Raw genomic sequence first — 21,304 nt, 5'->3', positions numbered from 1 at the left:
TCAAAAGAGTGAAGGCAATAAAAGAATGATGCTATGTACAGTGCGAAGCGATAGGCAGGAGTGACCCTAAAGAATAAAAAGAAAAGAATAATATGTTGAATGGTTAGTACGGGGGTCGTCCAATACCACCGCTTGTCCTCCGGTTGACTACGTTCGGATCGACAACGCTCAGAGTGGCATTGTTATTTTGCGGCAGAACACCGTCGAGGAGTTTCTCGATATCGAGTCTGTCGCTGTTCTCCGCACCAGTGGAACCCTCTTGCTGTTGCTGTCTCAGACTAGCTGCTTTGTGAAGACTGGGGGTTGAACGAGTTCGCTTGCCGCTGAGTGAAGATCCGTTACTCTTGCCCTTGATAGAACCTCCGAATTTGATCTGATTAGGTGATAAGACAGAAGAACGACCATCAGAGTGCGAAGAGTTCTGTCGAGATAGATTAGTCGAGCTAGTATCCGGGAATCCACCCGGGATAATGAGCCCCGAAGGAAGGGGTGGTACTGGTGGTATATTATCATGGTCATAATTGCCAATGTTCGTACTTGACTGTGAGTATGAACTCGTGGTGGTAGCAGGGGTGGCCCTCGGTGTCTCCGAGCCTTCTCGGACGGATTGCGGTCTACTTTCTGTATCAAAATCCGATGCAGAAAACGTTCCACTGACGAAGCTTTCGCTGCTTGATGTGAGGACGCTGCCATTGCTTGCATCGAGGCGACCTCGTAGCGGACTAGATCGACGGACATTAGAATTTCCGGCTACCGTCAGCATTCTCTTCAAGTCATTAACTCGAATAGTGGAATCCCTGGTTGATAATCCAGAAGCGCCTTCTGCTGCCCGACTGCTAGAGTAACGTTGATAGCCTTGAGAACTAGACGAGCTACCGGGTCCCGGCCCTATGGTGGTCTGATTATTTCGATTGATGCTAATAGGCGACTCCCCATCATTGGAAGTATAATTGCCATAGCCGTTTGGATGATGGCTTCCATAACTTCTCCTAGAGTTGCCGTTCCTAGACCCAACCACAGATGATGCCCTTGCTTTCTCCTGTTCCAAGACTGCCATAGAGGCTTCTTTAGACCAGGTAGAAAGCATGTCTTCTTTGACATCAATAGGTAGGGTTGCTGAAGTTTGAGCGCTGTCTAGATATCCGTATCCAGTACTTTGAGAAGCAACGTGCTTGCCAGGCGAGCCAGGAGGACTTTGAGGTGCGGCAAGAGATGCATTGTAGGCTTCTTCGACCTGCTTGACGAGGTCTCCTACAGCAGTAAAAGCTCGCAAAGGTTCCTGCAGTTCTAGTCTGTCGAGGCTCCCGTCGGCCGATGATGGGATTTGATTCACGGGAATCGGCGGGAGTTGAACCGTCTCAAGCCATGTACCGTTCTTCTGTCGCTTAGATATCTCACTGGAAATCGCCGATCCAAGTCGAGAAGAGCCAAACTCAAACTTATCAGTTAATGCAGTCAAGTAGCCATACACCAAACTTCCGATGTTGACCTGAGAAGTTGTGGTAGTGAGCGATTCACTTTGCAGCTTCAGGACCATAGGAAGCCCAAACCGCGCAGCATTGACACCCAGTTTATTGACCATTTGGGCTAGGAGTATATAAGTCACCAGTATATCTTCCTGATTGTCTGCATATTCGACAACCGTCTCGTATAGTGACAAATGCAAAAGCTGAAGGAAAATGAAAGAGGCGTGAGCGTGTGTTTTGTCGACCGCTGCTGATGACGCATTCCGTTTATAACCGTCATTTTCACGTTTGGATTGAGCCCGAGAAATTCTACTGGACGGGTCTGGAACTTTGAGATCGGTCTTAGTTGTTTCCAGTTGAAGCCAGGTTGCAAATGCATCGGCGTATGCGTTACGAACATGACGATCCAGGTCACGTAGAAGCCATTGTGTGCCTTCCCACACCTCAAGGCCGACCTTGTTTCTCGACTCGATTCCTGGGCCTGTTGTGGTCTTTCCCTGATTTGCAACGACCAGAATATCCTTGACGGCCTCTAGGGCCACAACTCGTGAAGCTGCCGAGTAAAAGTAATTTTCGGCCTGTCGTTCGCCAGTCAAGCTTGAGATGTTGTTTGTCGATACATTGGGACCAGTGATTATCTTTGACAGTGTGCCTGTCGAAACATTTAGAGGAGCTAGAGGTCGGATGCGCTTCAAGAGGGTCCGAACCATGTCGGAGATCTGATCAGCGTAGTAGATATGGGTGGCGAGATCGGCAATACATTGTTTCAGCAGCGATGCCAGTTTTACATGTTCACCGGCAAGCATGGATTCCTGCTGAATTGTGTCGTTTGTGTTCGAGTCCATGGGTGCTGTTGAATCGATAGGAGTAGGCTGATTAGACTGCAACGGAGCTTGGAGCAAACGTAGTATGTGCTGGACGAATCCAACTAATACATCAATCACGCTCAGTCCAATCATATTCACGGGCGACTTCAACAGCGAGTCAATCAATGAAGCCATGAGTATCTGCTGGCCGATGGGCTGTCCGTCAGCCGACATTACCCGTAATATCTCAACAGCGGTGAACACGATGATGAAGCGATCTTGTACCGGGCACCATTTGGTGATAATGTCCATCAAGGAATTGGCCCATCTGCCAAGATCATATGGCGCTGTCTCAACCTTGTTGTTTCCATCCCGGCTCACGATAAAGTGTAAAACAAGACCTGCCGCTGTTCGTATCTGTGGACGATTACTGCTGACAACAAAAATGCGTTCTAGGCACTTCATCGCGAGGAGCCGGACTTCCAATTCTGCTACTTTATCCGCATCAGCTGTGGTGCCGGAAGCTTCGGCAACGTTTCCTTCTGCGGTGTCCACAGTTTGAACAGTCGCTGTGCTCGCGCGACGACGTCTAGCCTGCTCGAGAGCGGTTTTCTCGTTGTTTTGTGTTGTTCGATGTAATGAATCCAAAAGTTCTTCACCGCCGTCGTACACATTCTCCAGAACGACTGGCACGATACAAGCAAGTTGTTTTCCACCATCAGCGCTAAGGCCTTCCGAACTGACCATGCTCTTTATAGCCTTCAACCCTATATTCTTCCAGCGCATTCTGATGGGAAGACTAGTCGCGGCAGATTTGGACGGGATGCTCGATTTGGAGGACGCAAATGCGGCGTAGATTCGGACTATGCTTTCGTACTGTGTCGCATACTGTTGTTCAGCAGCTAAGACTGCTAGATCTTGGTGGCTGCATAACGTCTCGAAGGTTTGGAGAGTCTCTTCTACCATGGCGATCTCGTAAGAGTGAAGAACTGTTTCTAGCACATTCAATACCGAGTGTCCGTAAAGAGGTAATTCACGAGGCAGCTTCTCAATGAGCGCCGAAAGGATTTGAAGAGTGACTTGGACATTCCTACAGTTTCGAACCAGTCAGCTCCAGTTCACATGACGGAAATAATTGTACACAACACATGATTCTTACCCAATCCGTCTTCTATACACGTCCCGCACAGCTTTCTTCTCGAGGAAGGCGCCCACCTTTTGCAGTTTGCTTCGACGCGTACTAGCATAGTATAATAGGTATGACAGTTCGCTTCCGTTCGGTTTTACATCGAGGACGCCTTTTTGATAGCGAGGAAAGCACTTGAGGATAAGCACTTGGTGCTTTGGGCGACATTTTTGACGCACAGTTTCCATGATGATGTTATGGTTGCCGTATGACGGATACGCGAGTCTGTAGCGACGTCGCCCCGGGAGGATGTAGGGATGCGTCGGTATGAAGAATGCCCTTCCTATGGACTAAGAAGAAGGATGCAAGAGTTGTATACCGTAGAAGCCAGACGGAATGCGAGTCTCATCAAGTCTGTATGAGAGACGTAAGGGCTGGCTCTTAGGTATCGGAGCGGGTGGGATGGATATGGAAGGAAAGGAGCAATGCCCAAGATTTTCCCTTTTCGGCGTTCAGCCGCTTTGGCGGCCAGACGGGGCAGCAAGAAGCTGGAGTATTCAAGATAACAGTATAGAGTGATCTGCGAAGACAGTCATGATGGAGAAGACCAGACCGGATGGATGTTGTAGAGCTGAGCCTCCTAACTAGTTTGCAAGAAGTTGGAAGCGGCGATGAACCACTTGGGGGGGGGGGGGGCGCGTATTGGCTCGTGCTGACGCTGCTGCCTCTGATTGCCGGCGGCTCCGATCCACACGGCATCTGTTTACTCTTTCTTCCAGCAATTCTTGTGTGCTATGAGGATATCTATCAACTCTATTACGTATAACAGATTTCTTGGAAAAGAACCATACGATGATCTTATCATGGCCGTGCTTCTCTCGCTCATAGCAGATCGCATCCATGTGTTCTTACATCTCTTCTTAATTCCCAGTTCAAGGATCGCGATATGTCATTGTGCATGAGCGAGTCGGCTATTTAAATAATCGAGACTCCTACTGGGAGGCTGATGCTACATTCATGACTGTAATACCTAAGTTCTCCTCTTCGCTCAACAGTGCAACATATATTCTGAATCCAACGTCGCAAATCGCGAATTCCGCACATGCCTAAGACAGCTGAACCAGGGTACGTATATTGCTTTCAAGTTGTTGGTGGGGGTTTCGATGGAGGTAGTAGAGGTTCCCTCGGCGACACGTGCAGTCAGTAGTCAGCACTGATACCACCAAACAAAATCCAGAAAAGTTTGTTGTGCAAGTAGTCAAGCACGAAATCGTCCGAAGGCGCTGTTCATAGCGTAGCAGAGGGGAGGCTTTTAGACAGGTCACTGTAATATGTATGTACTTGCATTCCATCCGAGGAAAGAAGGTACTGCCTGGTAGTTCTGACCACCACCTTCTAACACATTTGCGTCAATGCGAATAGACAGTTCCAGACGCATAAGAACCTCTATTCCTAGCAAAGATATTGTGCTTGGCGGAATGTTGTTCTGTAAATTGTGGGACTATGAAATGCCCCTCAGGTTACCCCAGACCGTAGACGTGCTGATCACGATGCTTGTATCCCGTTGTGATGCTCGACCGAGTCCTCATTCTCCGGCCCGGTGGTAGCTGCTTGCTCCTCGTCCCCGGCAGCTAGCAAGCTCTCGATTACCTGGGGCCGAATAATATCACGCCGAAACGAATCTTCCTGTAACAGCCGGAGCGCTCGCAGTGTCGCGCCAGGGTGTGTTAGGAACTGCGCGTACTCGGGCATCTTCCAGTAAGAGTAGAGGTACGCAAGATATGCTTGGAAGGCGCGCGCTTCTTTCCCCGAGGCAGACGATGTGGCCTCGTCGCCTGCATTGTCGTCGCCCTTCTCGTCCACCGTCGACGTACCGAGGAGATTCGGGAAGCTGATTGCAAGGTGGGAGAGGTAGTATGGGTTGGCGAGTGATAGGACGAACTCGAGTTCTAAGGTGAAGCGGGGGTTTGTAAGCGACGGTGGAGGTGGTTGATTTTCCATGCTGATTGAGATCGAGCTGTAGTTAAGCTCGTTCGTTTATAGTTCACTGTAAGAACGAGAACAAGCAGCACAATCAGCGAAAGCTGTTGGTAAAGCCACCTTAGTTGCGTTTGTTGTCAAGTCGGGATACCCGAACAACCCTCCTGATGGTGTATGTAACTCAGTCAATGATTTCCGAACCGAGCCTCTGCATTTGAATTGGAACAAGACACCATGTTGACGATGAGCACAAAGGGCGACATGTTTGCTCTTGTGGCTCGTGCTCTCTCTTTTCGGAACATTGATTTCGCGCTCCGTTCATCTCGAATTCAACTTCTACGAACACCATTCTCTATTTTTAGTTCGTCGCGCAGATTAAACTCGGATAGTGTCATGGCCTCTCAATCCACATTATGTTGCGAAACTGACACGTAACAGTGTGCAGTGTGGGAGGTTTGCAATGGTCTCACAGGTCCTGCAAGGAGTCGTTTCTATGCGCGAGAACCGGCCATTCGCGTTCCAGGTTTGTGAGTTTGAAGTAGAGTCTCAGTAACTGCATGAAGACAGCAGTAATGCTTATCATTCAAAAAAAAGAAAGTATCTTGCCTAATGCGAGCTACATACTACGACCAACGTGCGGATATCTCGACATCAAGACTGTCTCAGCCAAGCAGTACCGGGAGACGGTTCTACTTATGGAACTCATAGTCCTTTGATGTTACGAACATTCCTCACTCCAGCCACTTGGTCTGTCTTGCCTGGTACGGAGATAAGTGGTCACTGTTCAGTAAGGCGACAGCACCACTAGGCAATCAAGTATCATAACGTTGTCATCCCTAGATATCGTTTTGCAGGTAACCGAAATCAGCAGCTTGCTTAGCCTTGACCGGCATGCTACAGAGCAGGATCACATATTTGATGTCATGGTTGTTGTTAAGGAACAAACGACTATCCATCCGGAGCCTTTACCAGATGTTTTGCGCGGAAGAAGGAATGGGATCATCGGTCGAGTCAGATCTAGCTCTGCCACGAGGACGGCCGTGGCGTCCTAGGTAATGATTGATAGACAGGAATGTGATTGCTAGGCAAGGTTCGTCCGTTTCTAAATAGCAAATCGGTGGTCCATGAACTGGACCTGCTTCTCAATGGAAAAAAGCAAGCATACCGGGGAGATGGTCACTGTTGTAAAATAAGAGATGCTGTATGTTCCTGCAAAGGATCCTTGCCAAAATTGACCTCGAGTACAATACGTACAATATAAGTTAATCGGCGGATATAAAGCAATTTAGATGGAGTGCTCCGGCGTTGATGGACACATAACATAGTGTAAGTTACCACAAGTAACTACGTAGTTAACTAGTTTGTTAGGGCTCCAATGTCTTTATATAACTGCATACGTACTCCGTAGAGTCCGTTCACAATCACAATTATTTACGATTTACTAGTACGTAGTTAGCCCACAAACAGGCTGTCGATATGCAGAAAAAAGAACCCGTCCTCGCTGACGGTTTCCCCACGGCGCCACGTCGCCCCTCTTCTTTCTGTGGTTACTGGCTGTAGATTTTAAGGGGCCTTGCACTAGTCTTGAACAGAAAAAGCGAATCCATTTTGACCCGCATTTTCGCCTGGGGCCGTGCCTGAGGGGGAGAGCTCCGAAATTGGCTGGAGTGGAAAATGGAAATTTAGCAGAGCGTAGCGTCGCCCCGGCGAAATCGGCGCGCAATCCGAGGAATCTGTAGGCTCCTTCATGAAATAAAGACACATTTAGGTCGCCAGGGGAACGTCTTATCAGGACTTGGAACGTCATGCCTCTGGTCAACTGTCGCCTTGCAGCAACCCAGGTTGGTTCAACTGAAATGTACTAACTACGTACTGTAGTGACCGTCAATCAAAGGTTCGAACATGCCAAGATGCCGGACAGGTTAGCTTGAATTGGCTCGTGATGTCCACCAAATTCTAATTGAAGGTAGTCTGCTGAAGGACGGACTGGTCACTGATGTGGTTCGTCCTTCGGAGTCCTTCGTAGCACTTCGTACTAGTATGTAGTAGTAGCACAAGCGTAGTAGAGTGTGGTGTGTGGAAGAGGGAAAATGTGACCACGGGACTGTCTCTTGGGTCTCTCCTTCCCCACCAACGGAACCCGCCCTTTCGTACCTGTCGTACCTGTCGTACCTTCCGTAGGCTAGTTTACTCCTATTTTCCTCTTCTCGAGTACGACTGCGTAAGAGTCTCCCTGAACTCGTTCACCATCCACCTCAATCTGCCCGAGTTCATGCCAGAGACCCTATTTCTTAGCCTGAGTTTAGGGGGCGACTGCCGAAGCCTGCGCGCACTGTGACCTGCGGCTTACTCATCTTTGAGACACCACTAAAAAGACCCCTCTCTCGTTCCTCGCTGTTCTTCTCCTGTAGTTCTATCTTCTTGACCACTACCATCTCCAAATACCGTGTGCTCATACGTACCATCCAACGGCAATTTCCAACCAGCAACCGTCTATCGTCGATTGGCAACTTGCTACATGCCGTACTAGCAACCCTCCGGCGATTGTCTCATTGCGAATCCACTTCGGCTCTCCGCTCAAAGGACCTCCAGCCAACAGGGGCCGGCGAATGCCAGAAGGATATCTGTGCCTTGCCCGCCTTTAATCTTTAATCTTCGCTCCGTTGTTCCAACTTCCAATAATCAAATCAAACGCTCTCTGTGCAACAGGAGTCCCTCCCATCAAGACTTTCTGCGGTCAGACAACCTCTCGCTGTTTATCGTCCATGTATACCAGCGTGGCCCAGCGATAACTAGTCTGTCCACTTGCATTTCTGAAACCTCCTGAGCACGTCAGGAGCGACAATCGTTCCTGGCACATTTCAGAAAGTGTCCACTTCACTCGAGCCGAAATAATATCTGTTTCATTTACGCTGTTTTGCCGCCGACACCTGTGCGCCAAAACGTCCGTCGTCGCGCCCCTTATCATTCCAATTTCGCTTGCGACGACTTTTTCGCCATCCGCAAATCATTTTGTTTTCGCATCTTGTAGTCCAACCATACATTCGGACTACAATCTTCAGCTAGGCATCTAGCGGTCTATAGCTGATACAAAAAAGGTTGGCGCTATTGTTCAAATCTCAAACAAAGCGCGCCCATCATGTCGCTCGCTCCGCTCTCCGTGCCTGGTAAGTCGTGAAATCTTGTTTTTTACCATCGATATCTGGGTCCTGGGCGAATCGCCGTTTCAGTTGTTGATTGCGATGCTTGGACTCTGGCCTATAGGCCTGTCTCACTAGCCCTTCATGCAATCAATGATTCAATGTTACCCCCTCCACTTTCCTATCTTCATATACACTGCAGTCAAACAAGCGACGAATAGATTCTGACCCATACAATCACTAACATGTTGATCTCGATTCTACTTACAGAGCACAAGTCCGGGCAGCTCAGTATTAATCTGGGTTCCAACAACCCTTTCCGCAATCGTGCCATTTCTCCTTCGAGCACTTCTTCTGTCTCCCCTGGCCCGCGACCAGAACGACCTCGCTCGACAAATCCTTTCTTGGATAATACCGAGATGACATCGCCTCAATCTGCCCCAACTGGGTCTATCCAGTCACCTTCGAGTGAGAAGCATCCCTTCCTGGGCAATACCGCCGAGTTATTTGTGAGTTTCGATCTTCAGAATTTGATCGTTTCCTGAGCGAAGGTAGCTGACAGTCGGAATTATTAGGAAAATCTCTCGCTCAACTCCAGTTCAAAGGAACGTCGACCTGCACCCCCTCCTCCAGAAAAGTCATCTTCATCATCCCGACCCTCTGCCCCTCGGCCGTCTACCTCCCGACCGCGACCAGAGACTCGAGATCGTGAGAGAAACCGTGATCAACCGAAAGACAAGAAGCGGGAACAAGACCCATTCGACATCTTTGCTGATCCTCCAAAGAAAGAATCCTCTCGCCCTCCACGACCTCGCGAAGGACGCCCTCGTCCTCGCCGGAACTCTGAATCTTCCATTATGGAAAGACCGAAGGTCTTGGACCCAGAAGATGAAAGGCGTCGACGCGAGAGACGACATCGTGAACGCGAACGTGAACGTGACGGGAAGCCTCGCTCTAAACGCTCACCTGGCTATCGGCTAGATGTCATCGACAAGTTGGATGTCACCTCTATCTTTGGCACAGGATGTAAGTTCTTTCAAGCAGTCTGCTTTTATTTTTAACGCACCAAAAAGCTGATGTTCGGCTACCTAGTGTTTCATCACGATGGTCCTTTTGACGCATGCAATCCTAATCGCAACCGCAAAGGCTCAAAGCAAGCGCCGATGCAAGCCTTCCCCAAAGACTCCAAGAACATGGCTCTCGGTGGCGCTGGTCCGAATAACTCACGACTTAATCTGGAACTCATTCATGGCCACACTGCTGAAGGCTATCAGGATTATTCCGCTACTGGCATTAAGAAAGATGAAACGTTTGATTCAGCTCGTGCCGAGATTATTCATGGTAATGAAAGCATGGGTCTCGGTACAAGTACTTTCTTGGAGGGTACGCCTGCTAGCCGTGCAGCGATTCAACGACGCCAAAGCGAAAGTGACCAACAACCACCAGCCGGCGGTCTTCAGCGCACCAAGAGCTTGGCACAGAAATTCAAGGGTATCAATCGAACGGGAACCGTCAGGGTCACATCTCCAGATGCTACCCAAAAAAGCCCAGCAAGTGCGGGTCCTCCCAGTAGCTCCAGTCGAGCCCAAGAGAGCAACCCTTTCTTCCAGGATTATGATGAGGCCTACGATGCGAAGGGAAGCAGAATAGATGAAGCCAGAATTGGTGGGCGGAATCGAGCATCTAGCAGCCCGAGAAGGGCGACTGCGCTGGAGAGGAAGACCACGAACGGATCGATTGGTGCGGAAGAGAACAGACAGAATGGAGGTGGTTTTATGAACCGTATGAAGAGTTTGAGACGACCACGACCGGAAAGAAGGATGCCTTCCGAATAAAGAGATACTCCCTCGTCTTGTCTTTTGTATTATTGCCTTGGGTTTCTTGACCTATTGGGGCGGGAAAACTTGCATTGACCACGGCCCGGTTTTTCATTATCGACTATTTTCATTCAAATTGGAAGCATTTCATGGAGATACTTTTGACGGGATCGTTATTGCTTCGCAGATTTTACAATGTCGCTTGATCAATTTATTTCTTTGGGCAGGCGCATGATCAGGATATGTTATCTGCACGATCGTATTCCTCTCGTCATATTAGATGTTTTAGCGAGCCATTATGCGTTTTATATCGATATAGTTTAGGCAGTTACAGTTAATGGAGTTGAGAAGCTTGTCTAGCAATGCGTTGTTTTTTGAGTGGTAGTTCGATAGGGGGTTACATGAGTTTGATTATTTGCTTGAACATCAATAGTAAAATCATCCTTCCTCGTAATATGATTCCATCTTAGCCGCGTGCTGTTTACCTGCCTACTGGGTATGTGGTCTGACAAACTGGTCATTCATGGTATCCTCCCAGAACACTTTGAATCCTCGTTCGCGGATAACCTTCCTTCCCTCGAACCGCAACTTTTCAACAACCCGAAGCTCGACATCGCCGATTTTTACCTCCAGTAGGGGATGCAAATAAAAAGCCAACAAAGAATGAATACAGATCAACAAGACGTTTATAGCAGTCACCCTGCTTTTTCCATCCTAGCATCTGCATTACTCCCTTCTCCACATGAACCCTCGCAGCGCGAGGCATTGAGCCATACATCAACATGGAACCTCCAGGCCGACGTCAATGACTTCTCGAAAGTATCACGATACAGAAATGATAGACAGAAATTTTTTCGATGTGGGATCACGATTGGACTGTCATATTTGAGGGAATGGGGAGATATGAGTCTACAAAGTAGAGGTTTGCTTGGTGATGTATTTTCTCCCTCACTCGTCGAGACAATATTCAAATGTTGACTTGATTGTATGTAGTTCTCAAGAAGGCTTTTGATCTCGTTTATGGCTGGTCTACTATCACAGAATGAAGATCCAGAGCAACAACAGCAAGATGAGAAGAAGATACAGACAACAAGAGCGTTCATTATTCACCCTGTACATTCAACCATGTTTGCGCCAGAAACATTATTCAAAGATCTTTTGGGATGCCAGCATAATCTCGACGACAACAAACCCAATGAGACGATGTCAGAATTGCAAGCGTTGAATCTCCTAGATCGAGTCGAACTTTTACCTGTTCATGACTTTTCGTCTGCTACACAGGCTATAGGTCAGGTCTCTGATGCAATATCCAGTATTCGCGAAGAGCATCGTTGCGCATCAACTGGAAAAGAAGACGAGGATCATAGTGAAGAATATGGTCAACCCCCAACAATACTCCTCATAATCGAAGGACTCGACACAATGGCCGAAGATGTCATACACAACTCTAATGCTATGCGTGGAAGTGCCATTTTAACGCCAGTCTTGAGGACGTTGACTCATTTGTCGCGGACGCATACTTCTTTCCTATCTATTCTATTGGTCAATACGACCGCGCTAGGATCTTTTCAACAGCATACACAATCGCAGCAAATCTCTGCAACTCAAACTTCACCTGGCGATGCAGGTGGCCGAACGATGACGATGGCGACAGCAGGTGGTTTATATTCTGCTTTTGCGCGGGATTATACGCAAGGAAAACCACATCACGAAGGATACACACAACCGCTCCTGAATACTCTTCTATCAAGGACGCTAGATCAAGGCGTTGATACTCATCTACTGCTGCAGGTGAGGAGGAGGGGGCAGACTCTTGTTGAGGTTATTAAGGATCGTACGGGGGATGGGTTAGGGAAGTGGTGTGCATGGAGATATTAATCTCTAAGAAGGTAGATGGAGCATAATATAATACATAGCATGAACATCCTGCCTCGATCAGGCCAAGCACCTAAGCACGCAAAATCACGAGTGATACCATATTCCAAAGAAACAAAGTGTATATGAGTACATGTATATCTAACTACCTGCCATTGAGAGATTCGTTCCCCATGCCCAAATACCTTTCAAATGACAGATCGAATAGAAGATAAAATCTCTCATACATGGGAGGAAAGGTGGCAAGAGCATCAAGCAGCATGTATCCTCAAAACCGCTCCCTCAGCGATCGCATTGGCTTCCTTCTCGCATGCCTCAAATTCACTTTTCAGCATAGCCTCCTCGAATGCAATGTCTTGCTGCACGATTTTGACCCATTGTTTATGTCGATCGCACCGTTTCTTCAAGCATACGCCTCGAGAAAACTCGGCGAATTCGGTGTCTTTGGTGGTACTATTATTACGATTATTCTTGTTCTTCTTCTTGTTTTTCCCGTCGTCGTCGTCATCGTCATCCTCTTCATCACTAATAGCAACGCCGTTGCTGGCAAGACTATCAATCGGCTCGGCTTCGAGTTTGCCCTCTTGAAAAGCCTTTCGACCTGTTTCCGTGTTCTGACGCCAATCATCGAGTTCTTCCTCATTCCAAGACATGCGCGCGTCCCAGCCGCAGATATCTTTCCAACCGCCCTTAGGCTCTTTGGCTTTGAGGCGATCCAGTACCGCTTTTGCTTTCGCCCTGACCAAGCCCAAGAACTCATTGCGTCGTGCTATCATCCGTCGCTGGTGACGATACTGTTCGCGTCGTGCACGTAGTTCTTGTAATTTGGATTCCTCTGCGGCCGAGTAATTGACACCCAGTGGATTGACGTCTAAGCCCAGTTTGTTTGACTTGAATAATTCTTCTTGTTCGAAATCGTCATCATCTTGGGCTGCAGCAGTTTCTTTACCGTCTTTCTTTCCTTTTGACTTCATTCCCATGACCTCTTCTCCATCTTCGTCATCATCTTCTTCCTTAGCTTTCGACTCTATTTGTCTCGCTGGCGGTGAAGTTGAGGGTGGAGGCGTTATCAACGTATTGCCCAATCGTCGGAACTCGACAGAAGATGATACCCCCATGATCACAGCCTTGAGATCACTGACCGTCAGGATACCGCCTCTGCTGCCTAGCTCTTCGGGTACGGGTCGACCACGATGATCATGCTCGTCATCTTCGTCATTGGTATCCATGACGGAGTCGCCGTCGCCATCGACACTGCGGCTATCGCGATTTCGACTGATTTCCCGAACACGGTCAAGGGCCGACGGAGTAAGTGTCGAAGAAGAACCGGCATGCATTGATTTAAGTTGTCCTGTCATTTGACGCATGAACTCACGACCGTGCTCATCTGAGCAGTATTTGCTAATTCTCAATTTGGATACTCGTGCTGGTTTCCTGCAACCCTTTAAGCGACACATTGGTTTCCATGTCGTTTGACCCTTTCCAGCCTCATTGCAGTTGGGACCTGTTCATAAAGTTAGCTAGAAATCTTGCAATCACAAAATTGCGTACTCACATATATATCGATCAATCAGTTCTTCATCCTCCTGCTTGATATTGACACATTTCCCATGAAACCAGTCATCACACCCACCGTCGCAGCCAATCATCCACGTATGATTATCAGGTCGGCGGCAGATACAGAAGATTTCATGGGGATTCTCGACGTCGCTACCGCCTTCGTCATCCTCCTCTTCCTGCGGTTGTCCATTCGCAGAGGGAGCGACTGCCCCGCCTTGTTTCCCCGGAGGCTTCTTCTTTGTGGGCCTGCTCTTCTTCTTGCTTTCTGGGCCTGGCGATCCTGTTACCGAAGAAGATGCTCGCTTCTTAGCAGTTGGTCCTTTAACCGAAGATGCTGGACTGTTTGACCGCCGTTCACCAACACTTTCAGTATCTAAAGCATCAATCTTTCGTTTCTTCGACGGAATTTTGGTCGCGATAGATGCTTTCTTCGTGGATACGGATGAGGGCTTTCGAGCATTGGGTCCAAGTTTCGATGGAATCAATGGAGCTGATGGCGATGATCTGTCCATAGATGATGCTCTTGAGGTCGATCCGCGTTTCAGATCATGGATTTTCTTTGGTGTAGGGTGTTCATCGACACCGTCATATTGCGGAGTGCGAGCCCCAGACTGCGCGGCAGGGACCTTCTCTATACTAGCGGCAGGGACTTCTGTCTTGACTCTGGGCTCGCTGTCATTATCATTATTGTCTTCCACAGATTCTCTGCTAGGGTCCAAGAAGTCGTACAGATCAGCCCATGCCTGATCCTGTGTAGATCTTTCGCCAGATGAAAAGATGTGTGAACGTTCAGGTATACGAAGTAAACGATGAATCTTCTGCGCCCGTTCGTGTCCAAAGTAGCCGCTATGCCGCCAACCAGTTATTGCGACTACCCGACCATTATCAACTATGATGTTCGATCGCACCATGTCATTATGCGTCAGGCATAGAACTTCATCCTCTTCCTTCTGCGCAAATAAAATATCGTGTTCGACATCGGCTATTTCTGGTTGTGGCACGCCGTTCAAACCTTCACATACATATGACGGGGACGCGGGATGATCATCGATAGCCGTGAGACGTTGTAGAATGCGCTGACATTGTGCCTTGAAACTTTCCTTTTCGCTCGTCGATAGATAGTTCCATGCGACTTCCAGTGATACTCCAGGTATACGGGTTTCGACCACGACATTCTTTTCGTCGATTGTTCCGCAGAAGAGTATGGTGGGGACAGCGACATTTAAATCTTTCAAGTGTTCTTCGGCTTTCCTGGAGGCGATCAACTCATTCGCATTCAGGCGCGTGTATCGCTCGGCCGCAGTGCCTTCAGCGCGATCGCCATCCACAAGTATCAGCACCTTACCGATTGCGAACGCAGCGCGAGACCCGACAACGTTCAGCGAGTTTTTGGGTGTACAGTATTTCTCAACGATTTCCGCCCAATACTCTCGCTGTGTTTCGGTTTCGGAGCTGTGCCAATCACTGAATTTGGGTTCAAAATCGTCAGGCTGAGGCGCATAGCGTCCGTAGTAAGAGCTTCGACTGAGGTACGGATCCTTCTTCGGCACCCGCTTGGGGTCTGCCTCGTAGGGGTTCACCCCCATTGTATACAATGCGCGACTTTTGGTATAGTGTCCAGCATGAGGATTATTGATCGGAAAGACTCATAGTAGACATGAAAATCGATACGATCAAAATCCTTTATTTGGTAGGTTAGTTCCGTGAACCGAAAAAAAAAGTAATGGCGCGCAAACTCGCTCCGCAGCGTTGACGGTACAGGAGATGTACACGCTCAACGAAGAATGAATTTGAGGACGCTCTTCGAACGTTGGGATGATATGAAAAAGACTATATGCGCGGTAAAGTAGATGCCCGCCCAGATTTATCTCATTGCGTTCTCGGACGGCGAAGAATGGTGAAGAAACAAGAAAATGGCGGAGGGATCAGGGATTCCGAAGCGGAGTCGTAGTGAGACACAGAACACGATAATGGCGACAAGTTGGCTGCGAAAACGAAAATCAACGAAAGAGAAAAAATAATGCTTCAAAACAACACGTTCTTGGGTGGTTAATATTGGCGATTTCAGGATCTCATATGTCTGGCTCTGCCGTAGGAAGGGAACAGCAATCAAGCTTCAACTTCCAAGCAAACAAGCACGGAAAAAGTGAAAACCCGTCCCGATTGATCAGGTCGCGCGACCAGCCCAGTCGATGAACGCGTCGCTGGAAATGCCGACTCGTTCAATTTTACTCTTTTGGGAATACTAAATAATTAACTACGTTGTAGCTTCATTAATGTTCGATTTATGTTCCATTCAACGTTAAACATAAAGTCAATGGCCAGCCTACATCATTCTATACTGATCTTGCATATGTTTTGCTGTTCTGAATTATCCAGTCGTCTCACATGATAATAGATTTCAAAATATGTGTACAGATAGTTGCAAATATACTAACTTTATGACTTCGATGCGCCCTTTCCTGGTATCAATGCAACAAGAACGCCTTGAAAACAATAGTCCTATGTGTTTCGGAAGTCAAATAGAAACAAAAGAGGAATGAAAAGTTATAAAATGTTACAGGAATACAAGCCGTCAAAAAGAAGACCGGGTATTGAACGCTCATGTTCCCAGAAAAACAGCCTCCTGTAATGCGGGCATAACGTAGCTCGTCGACGGGGCTTGTAATATTTCGCCTCGTAGATTATTCTCCCACGAGCGCATGGTATTTTCCTGGACCTGGAGAGTAAGGCATTCGAACAGAAAATTGTTAAGTCGAAGCCAGGACTGGAGTCCTAGACGCTTTGCAACTTTGAGCATCCGGCCGACAAACCATGGCCTGTCAAAGGGGGATGTCGCTGTTTCAGAATTTTGTGAAAAGTCACCGATTGCTCGAGAAGCCGGTGGTAATGAAAGCGAGTGCAGAGTGAACGGCGCAGATTCATTGAAAGGAAAGTCCTTGCATGCCAACAGGATTTGCAAGAGAGCTTCTATCGAAGCGTCAATGTTGACCTCACTATCCTGAAGTTGAAGTATGGAGTGCTCTATAAACGCCTCTGTCATGGGAACTGAGTATCGGTAATCCCAAAGTGCTGCATTTAACATCATAAAAGCAGCCAGTCGGGTGATAAACTGTTTCCTATCTCCAGTGAGGGTTCTCCGCTTCACTGCAGGGGATGCTAAAATACGATGGAGAGTTGATCCAGGACCAAAGGCAGAATGTCGGACAGGCGCATCTTTTGACGATAGTATCATTCGTTGGCTCAATGCTAGGTGTTCGCATCGGGTGAGAAAGTCTAGGAAGTCCTCGCATTGCAAGGCAAGTTCCTCTTTTACCGTGTTGGCGTAAGGGTGATTTATAGGCGAAGGAGTGCGATCTAAGGTAGTCGGGGATGCTGAATTTGGCGATGATGGGAATAAGGTCGTTGATTGACCAATTGGAGATGATTTAGTGGCATAGGAATGATAGTTGTCGTCTTCAAAGTGAAAAGCATTCGCGTCCGAGACATACCCGGCAAGAATATAGTCTTGCCAGTTAATGAGTCTTGCGAGCTTTGTGTTTTGAAAGGCGATAGGACCCCCGCGACGTCGTATCAACTTCTGGGCATGACGCATGTGGATCCAACTAATTTCTTTGTGTCCTGGCCGGGGATCAAAGTCTTCAAGAGCGGCAGCGCTCATGCAGGCAGTGATCACATTGTCAGTTGTGTCATAAGGATACTTTTGCATGTGATCGCGAAGCATAGAGATGGCAAGTTGTCGATAACGTAATGTGCCATCCGTCTCATTTTCATTGCGAACCCAGGCCCAAGTATTCGCGGCGTGGACAAGAATGGTGTTGACAAAGGTCAACGAACCTTTCATGGCTTCAGGGACGAAGATTTCCGTGTACCAATTGTGGGCTCTTTTCGAGCGATACTGGTGTCCATAAGAGACTGCTGGCATCTCGTTCACATAGAAATCAAACAAACGCTGGTCTTCCTTGGACGTATTCCAGGGGAGGGTATCAAATGGGTCGGTTCTTGCGGCACTCAAGACAGTCCGAGGGGGTGACAACATTCTCAACTGAGCCGACTGAGGTGGAGTAGGTTGGAATCCAGCTCCAAAATTGATGCCATAGCCGTCACCCTCAGTTGATGAACCAGGATATCGTGCGGATGAAGAGGAAGAAGAGGGAGATGACGAAGAAGAAAAGTCGCTGTAGTCGGAAGAATGATATCGATTCCTATTGCTGCGCGGGACAGGTACTATCCTGAGGGCCGCTCCTTCCTCTTTCTTTTCAGTATCACGTGTAGCCGTTCGTCTTTGAGGTTTCCCTCCGATATTCGCTTCGTTCGTCGGCTTAGTCGTCTTCGTTCGCGATCGCTTGGTAGTTTTCCTTGTCGAGCTTTTCTGGTCGTCATCTTTCCCATCGTCCGACTGTTCCTGCTGCTGGGTTTCCATACGTTTTTGTCGCATATACTCCTGCATCACATGGCGTTTGACTTGCGTGAGGTTATCGGGGGTATCGTTCGATAAGTCGATGAATTGCCATCGATTCGGCGGCATGGTTGTCGCTCGGCTCCGCGACTGCGAGAGCGAATCGACGGGTCTAAGTACGATCTTCTGTGTTTTGTGAGGATGACGGTTGGGATCGATACGCATGGATGGCGGGGGGGGTGAGTCGCACAATTATCCGCAAAGCATGAATGACGATGTCAGGACGACCAAGACGGGTAGAATTGGAACCCCGAACAACGTTTTATGGAGATTGGAGGCCTTTGGAATCCAGAGCCCACTTGAGAGAGCCCCACGCTAAGACTCAGTTTCGAGTACAGAGTACTACGGGTACAGCGCGTACACGACGTACAGGTGCATGTAGAAGACGTATGGCTCATGTGTTGCTGCTCTTTACTGACCCAAAACTTAATCCTACTTGCGTACAGAGAAGCAAACAAATCTCTACTATCTTCGTTGCTAGTCCCAGCCAGTTGAGGCTTGTGACGGGGAAAGATATGCCGGGTGTTCTCAGCGCCGGATTGGTGGAGATAGGAGAGCATGATCAAGGGCCCGCTGGTACCATTGGTTGGAGAAGGGTTGGTTGATGTAGGCTTATTTGTGATGTGAAATGTGAACAATGTGGAGATTTGAGAATAATCGGTGTCTGGACTCGAAAGTTCTTATTTTTAGCTGACTGTGACCCTGGCTGGTGCTACGTACATACTTTCAGCTTGAGCTTCGAACCTGATTGAACAGCGTACAGACTCTTTTCGACATGGTGTAGAAATATGAAAATCTTATTAGATGGGACTAAACCCAATACGTCAGGCAATCATCTACTACGAGTATAGTTACATTTAAGATGTCTTGAAGATGTAGTTTAGCACATCCTACTTAGCACTTAAAGGCTTAATGATATTGTTCTTCTCGTGCCCGCAGATCGTCGGGGTTTTAGTTTACGGCATGCAACTAACTGTGGGCTTGTCTAACTAACATGGTACGGAGTACTCCGTAGAAGATCAATGTCACTCAACATTGAATCCTACACCAAACACCCTATTATACTCCTACAAATTCAAAAACAATACATTTTGATTGATTTTTATTATTTAGTATGTATTTAGAATTTCAGGTGGGCCGCCACGTCAGGGCAACGGGGATGTGCAGAAGCATTCGAGAAGGCTTCTAGCTCACAACTTGCATCAGCCATCAATGCACAGTCAGCGTTGACTCCGTCGCAATCAGCTCAGCTGGCCGCGGTTTTCAATTCAGGTGAGTGACCGGGTGGTCAATTGAAACATTTTCCAAGCCAATGTGAAGCTAGTCACCGGCATCTTATATGTGATTGAATTATTAGCTGGCTGCATGATCCCGTTCATACATAATAATCATTTTGAGACGCGGCCGATATGACCAGCCTGTTGTAACCTTTCGCCGTTGTCGGGGTCATATTATCGTCGATAACTAGATGCTCCCCGCGCTTGCATGCGCCTGTACCTACGCTTGCCATGTACTACTCTACCTACGTGCAACATCAGTCCTGGATAACGACCAAGTATTAAAGCTGATCAGGCTTAGCTGTCCTGTCAACGTTGCATCGAGACAAGTGTTTAACTGTACTCTAGGGTGCTTATTTTTTAGATCTATCTCACCATTCTAGTGCCTCGCTAACCCTGGCTTTATCAACTCTAAGTTGTGCCATACCCTCTTTATTTGCGTATGTATGTTGGGACTTTCCCAATGGAATTCAGCAGACGGAATGAAGTCTTTCCTCTGACATTTATTCTTCTTAACCGATAAGCAATGAGCCGCATAGACCCGAACGAGCGATAGGTATTTCCTTGCTTGATATTTCCCTGCAACTGATGTGCAAGAGCTAGAGTGAGTCATACTAAAAACATGGATGTAACCGCCGCGCTTGGGACGAGCCGTTTACCTGTGCGCAGGCACACAGTTAACTAAGTTATTTGGCCCATTTTCCACCTGTCACATACCCCAACCCTAATTGTCGCTCACAAAGAGACTCTGAGGTCAATCAGATGTATACTGCGCGTACGAATCCCACGAGAGAGAAATCTACCATGCCTAGGTACATGGTTCATTGTCAAACACAGCCAATGCTTCCAGTCTCACGATCGGGTCCTGCGGCTCTTGCGGCTCGTGCGGGCCCACAGTCGTTGTTTTTATCTGATAATCGCTGATCAAGGGGAGAGAGATATGAAGGCGACCATTACGTATTGGTGTGCACTGCGGTCTCGGATTTTTATCCTATGGTACAGCATGAAATGGATGCTGCTATTGGTTGGCTTTGGGAATTTCAATGCGAGAAAACATACCCGAGTCCCAAACTGGCGAGTGGTGACTGGTCAAAACTGCCGATCATGCAGTTGATTAATCAATCAACCGTCCCTTTGTACTAACTATGAGAGTGAGTTATTGCGTCTTTTTTCCCTCGTGCAGGTAGGCTGGTATCACAGGATCATTCAGAGTTTTCTTGCAGGGTACTGCTATACTACTAGTAACTCTAGTATGTGTGAATCGAGAGGCGGGATGTTCAATGACGTAGCAAGCCTTGCTTCTTTTCAAGCTGACTAACATGGACGTTGTCATCGAAATTTTTGTCGCCGACAACGGTCATAGGTATGAAGAGTAAGAACAGCGAAGATATCGTACGATAGATAGTTAATTCTTCCAGAAATTCGATCGCTGATCAGAATAATAAGCGTTCTAGGCCCGGATTTAAAAGGGAACCTAAAGGTTAAATAATAAATATGAGCTGCAGAGTGGGCCCTCAAGACGATAAAAACGAAAAAGGCGCCAATCAGAAAACACTGCCCAAAGCTCAGGGTCCCAGCGTGGCTTCCCGTTGGCCAATTTTATTTCTCACGTATCGGAGTTAATACCAGCTTGTACGTACGTATCAAAAACGTGGCCACACCCGTGCATCGTTACACCGCGGTTTGGACTCGTGGAGGAGGTTTTGCATGAGGTAATACCTATGACAGACAGGAAGTGAAAATGATGGTCTCGTGTGCGGTGCTCATGAACGTCGACACTTGACGGTGTTGACGCAGT

General features: G+C 47.9%; 7 protein-coding genes across 7 annotated transcripts; 3 read left to right on the top strand and 4 right to left on the bottom strand.

Annotated features, from left to right (window-relative positions):
* Positions 1-103: 103 nt before the first annotated feature.
* Positions 104-3,646, bottom strand: EYB26_000858 (uncharacterized protein; the record flags this gene model as incomplete). Its single annotated transcript, XM_054260172.1, has 2 exons — positions 104-3,362; positions 3,432-3,646. The coding sequence occupies 2 exons, from the start codon at positions 3,644-3,646 to the stop codon at positions 104-106; spliced, it is 3,474 nt and encodes a 1,157-aa protein (XP_054116147.1).
* A 1,297-nt stretch (positions 3,647-4,943) lies between these two features.
* EYB26_000857 (uncharacterized protein) lies at positions 4,944-5,399 on the bottom strand (the record flags this gene model as incomplete). Its single annotated transcript, XM_054260171.1, has 1 exon — positions 4,944-5,399. The coding sequence occupies one exon, from the start codon at positions 5,397-5,399 to the stop codon at positions 4,944-4,946; it is 456 nt and encodes a 151-aa protein (XP_054116146.1).
* Positions 5,400-5,612: 213 nt separating this feature from the next.
* On the top strand, positions 5,613-5,988 carry EYB26_000856 (uncharacterized protein; the record flags this gene model as incomplete). The annotated part of the gene is made up of 3 exons (XM_054260170.1): positions 5,613-5,739; positions 5,824-5,905; positions 5,973-5,988. 3 exons carry the CDS (start codon positions 5,613-5,615, stop codon positions 5,986-5,988), a joined length of 225 nt encoding a protein of 74 aa, XP_054116145.1.
* Positions 5,989-8,517: 2,529 nt separating this feature from the next.
* On the top strand, positions 8,518-10,353 carry EYB26_000855 (uncharacterized protein; the record flags this gene model as incomplete). The annotated part of the gene is made up of 4 exons (XM_054260169.1): positions 8,518-8,545; positions 8,789-9,027; positions 9,094-9,544; positions 9,611-10,353. 4 exons carry the CDS (start codon positions 8,518-8,520, stop codon positions 10,351-10,353), a joined length of 1,461 nt encoding a protein of 486 aa, XP_054116144.1.
* Positions 10,354-10,998: 645 nt separating this feature from the next.
* Positions 10,999-12,213, top strand: EYB26_000854 (uncharacterized protein; the record flags this gene model as incomplete). The annotated part of the gene is made up of 2 exons (XM_054260168.1): positions 10,999-11,271; positions 11,329-12,213. 2 exons carry the CDS (start codon positions 10,999-11,001, stop codon positions 12,211-12,213), a joined length of 1,158 nt encoding a protein of 385 aa, XP_054116143.1.
* A 248-nt stretch (positions 12,214-12,461) lies between these two features.
* On the bottom strand, positions 12,462-15,356 carry EYB26_000853 (uncharacterized protein; the record flags this gene model as incomplete). Its single annotated transcript, XM_054260167.1, has 2 exons — positions 12,462-13,714; positions 13,766-15,356. 2 exons carry the CDS (start codon positions 15,354-15,356, stop codon positions 12,462-12,464), a joined length of 2,844 nt encoding a protein of 947 aa, XP_054116142.1.
* A 1,016-nt stretch (positions 15,357-16,372) lies between these two features.
* EYB26_000852 (uncharacterized protein) lies at positions 16,373-18,298 on the bottom strand (the record flags this gene model as incomplete). Its single annotated transcript, XM_054260166.1, has 1 exon — positions 16,373-18,298. The coding sequence occupies one exon, from the start codon at positions 18,296-18,298 to the stop codon at positions 16,373-16,375; it is 1,926 nt and encodes a 641-aa protein (XP_054116141.1).
* Positions 18,299-21,304: the final 3,006 nt, after the last annotated feature.

This window comes from Talaromyces marneffei, chromosome 1 (assembly GCF_009556855.1).
Source record: "Talaromyces marneffei chromosome 1, complete sequence".
NCBI lineage: Eukaryota > Fungi > Ascomycota > Eurotiomycetes > Eurotiales > Trichocomaceae > Talaromyces > Talaromyces marneffei.
The sequence above is the reverse complement of the archived record's forward strand: the minus strand, read 5'-3'. Positions and strand labels throughout refer to the sequence as shown.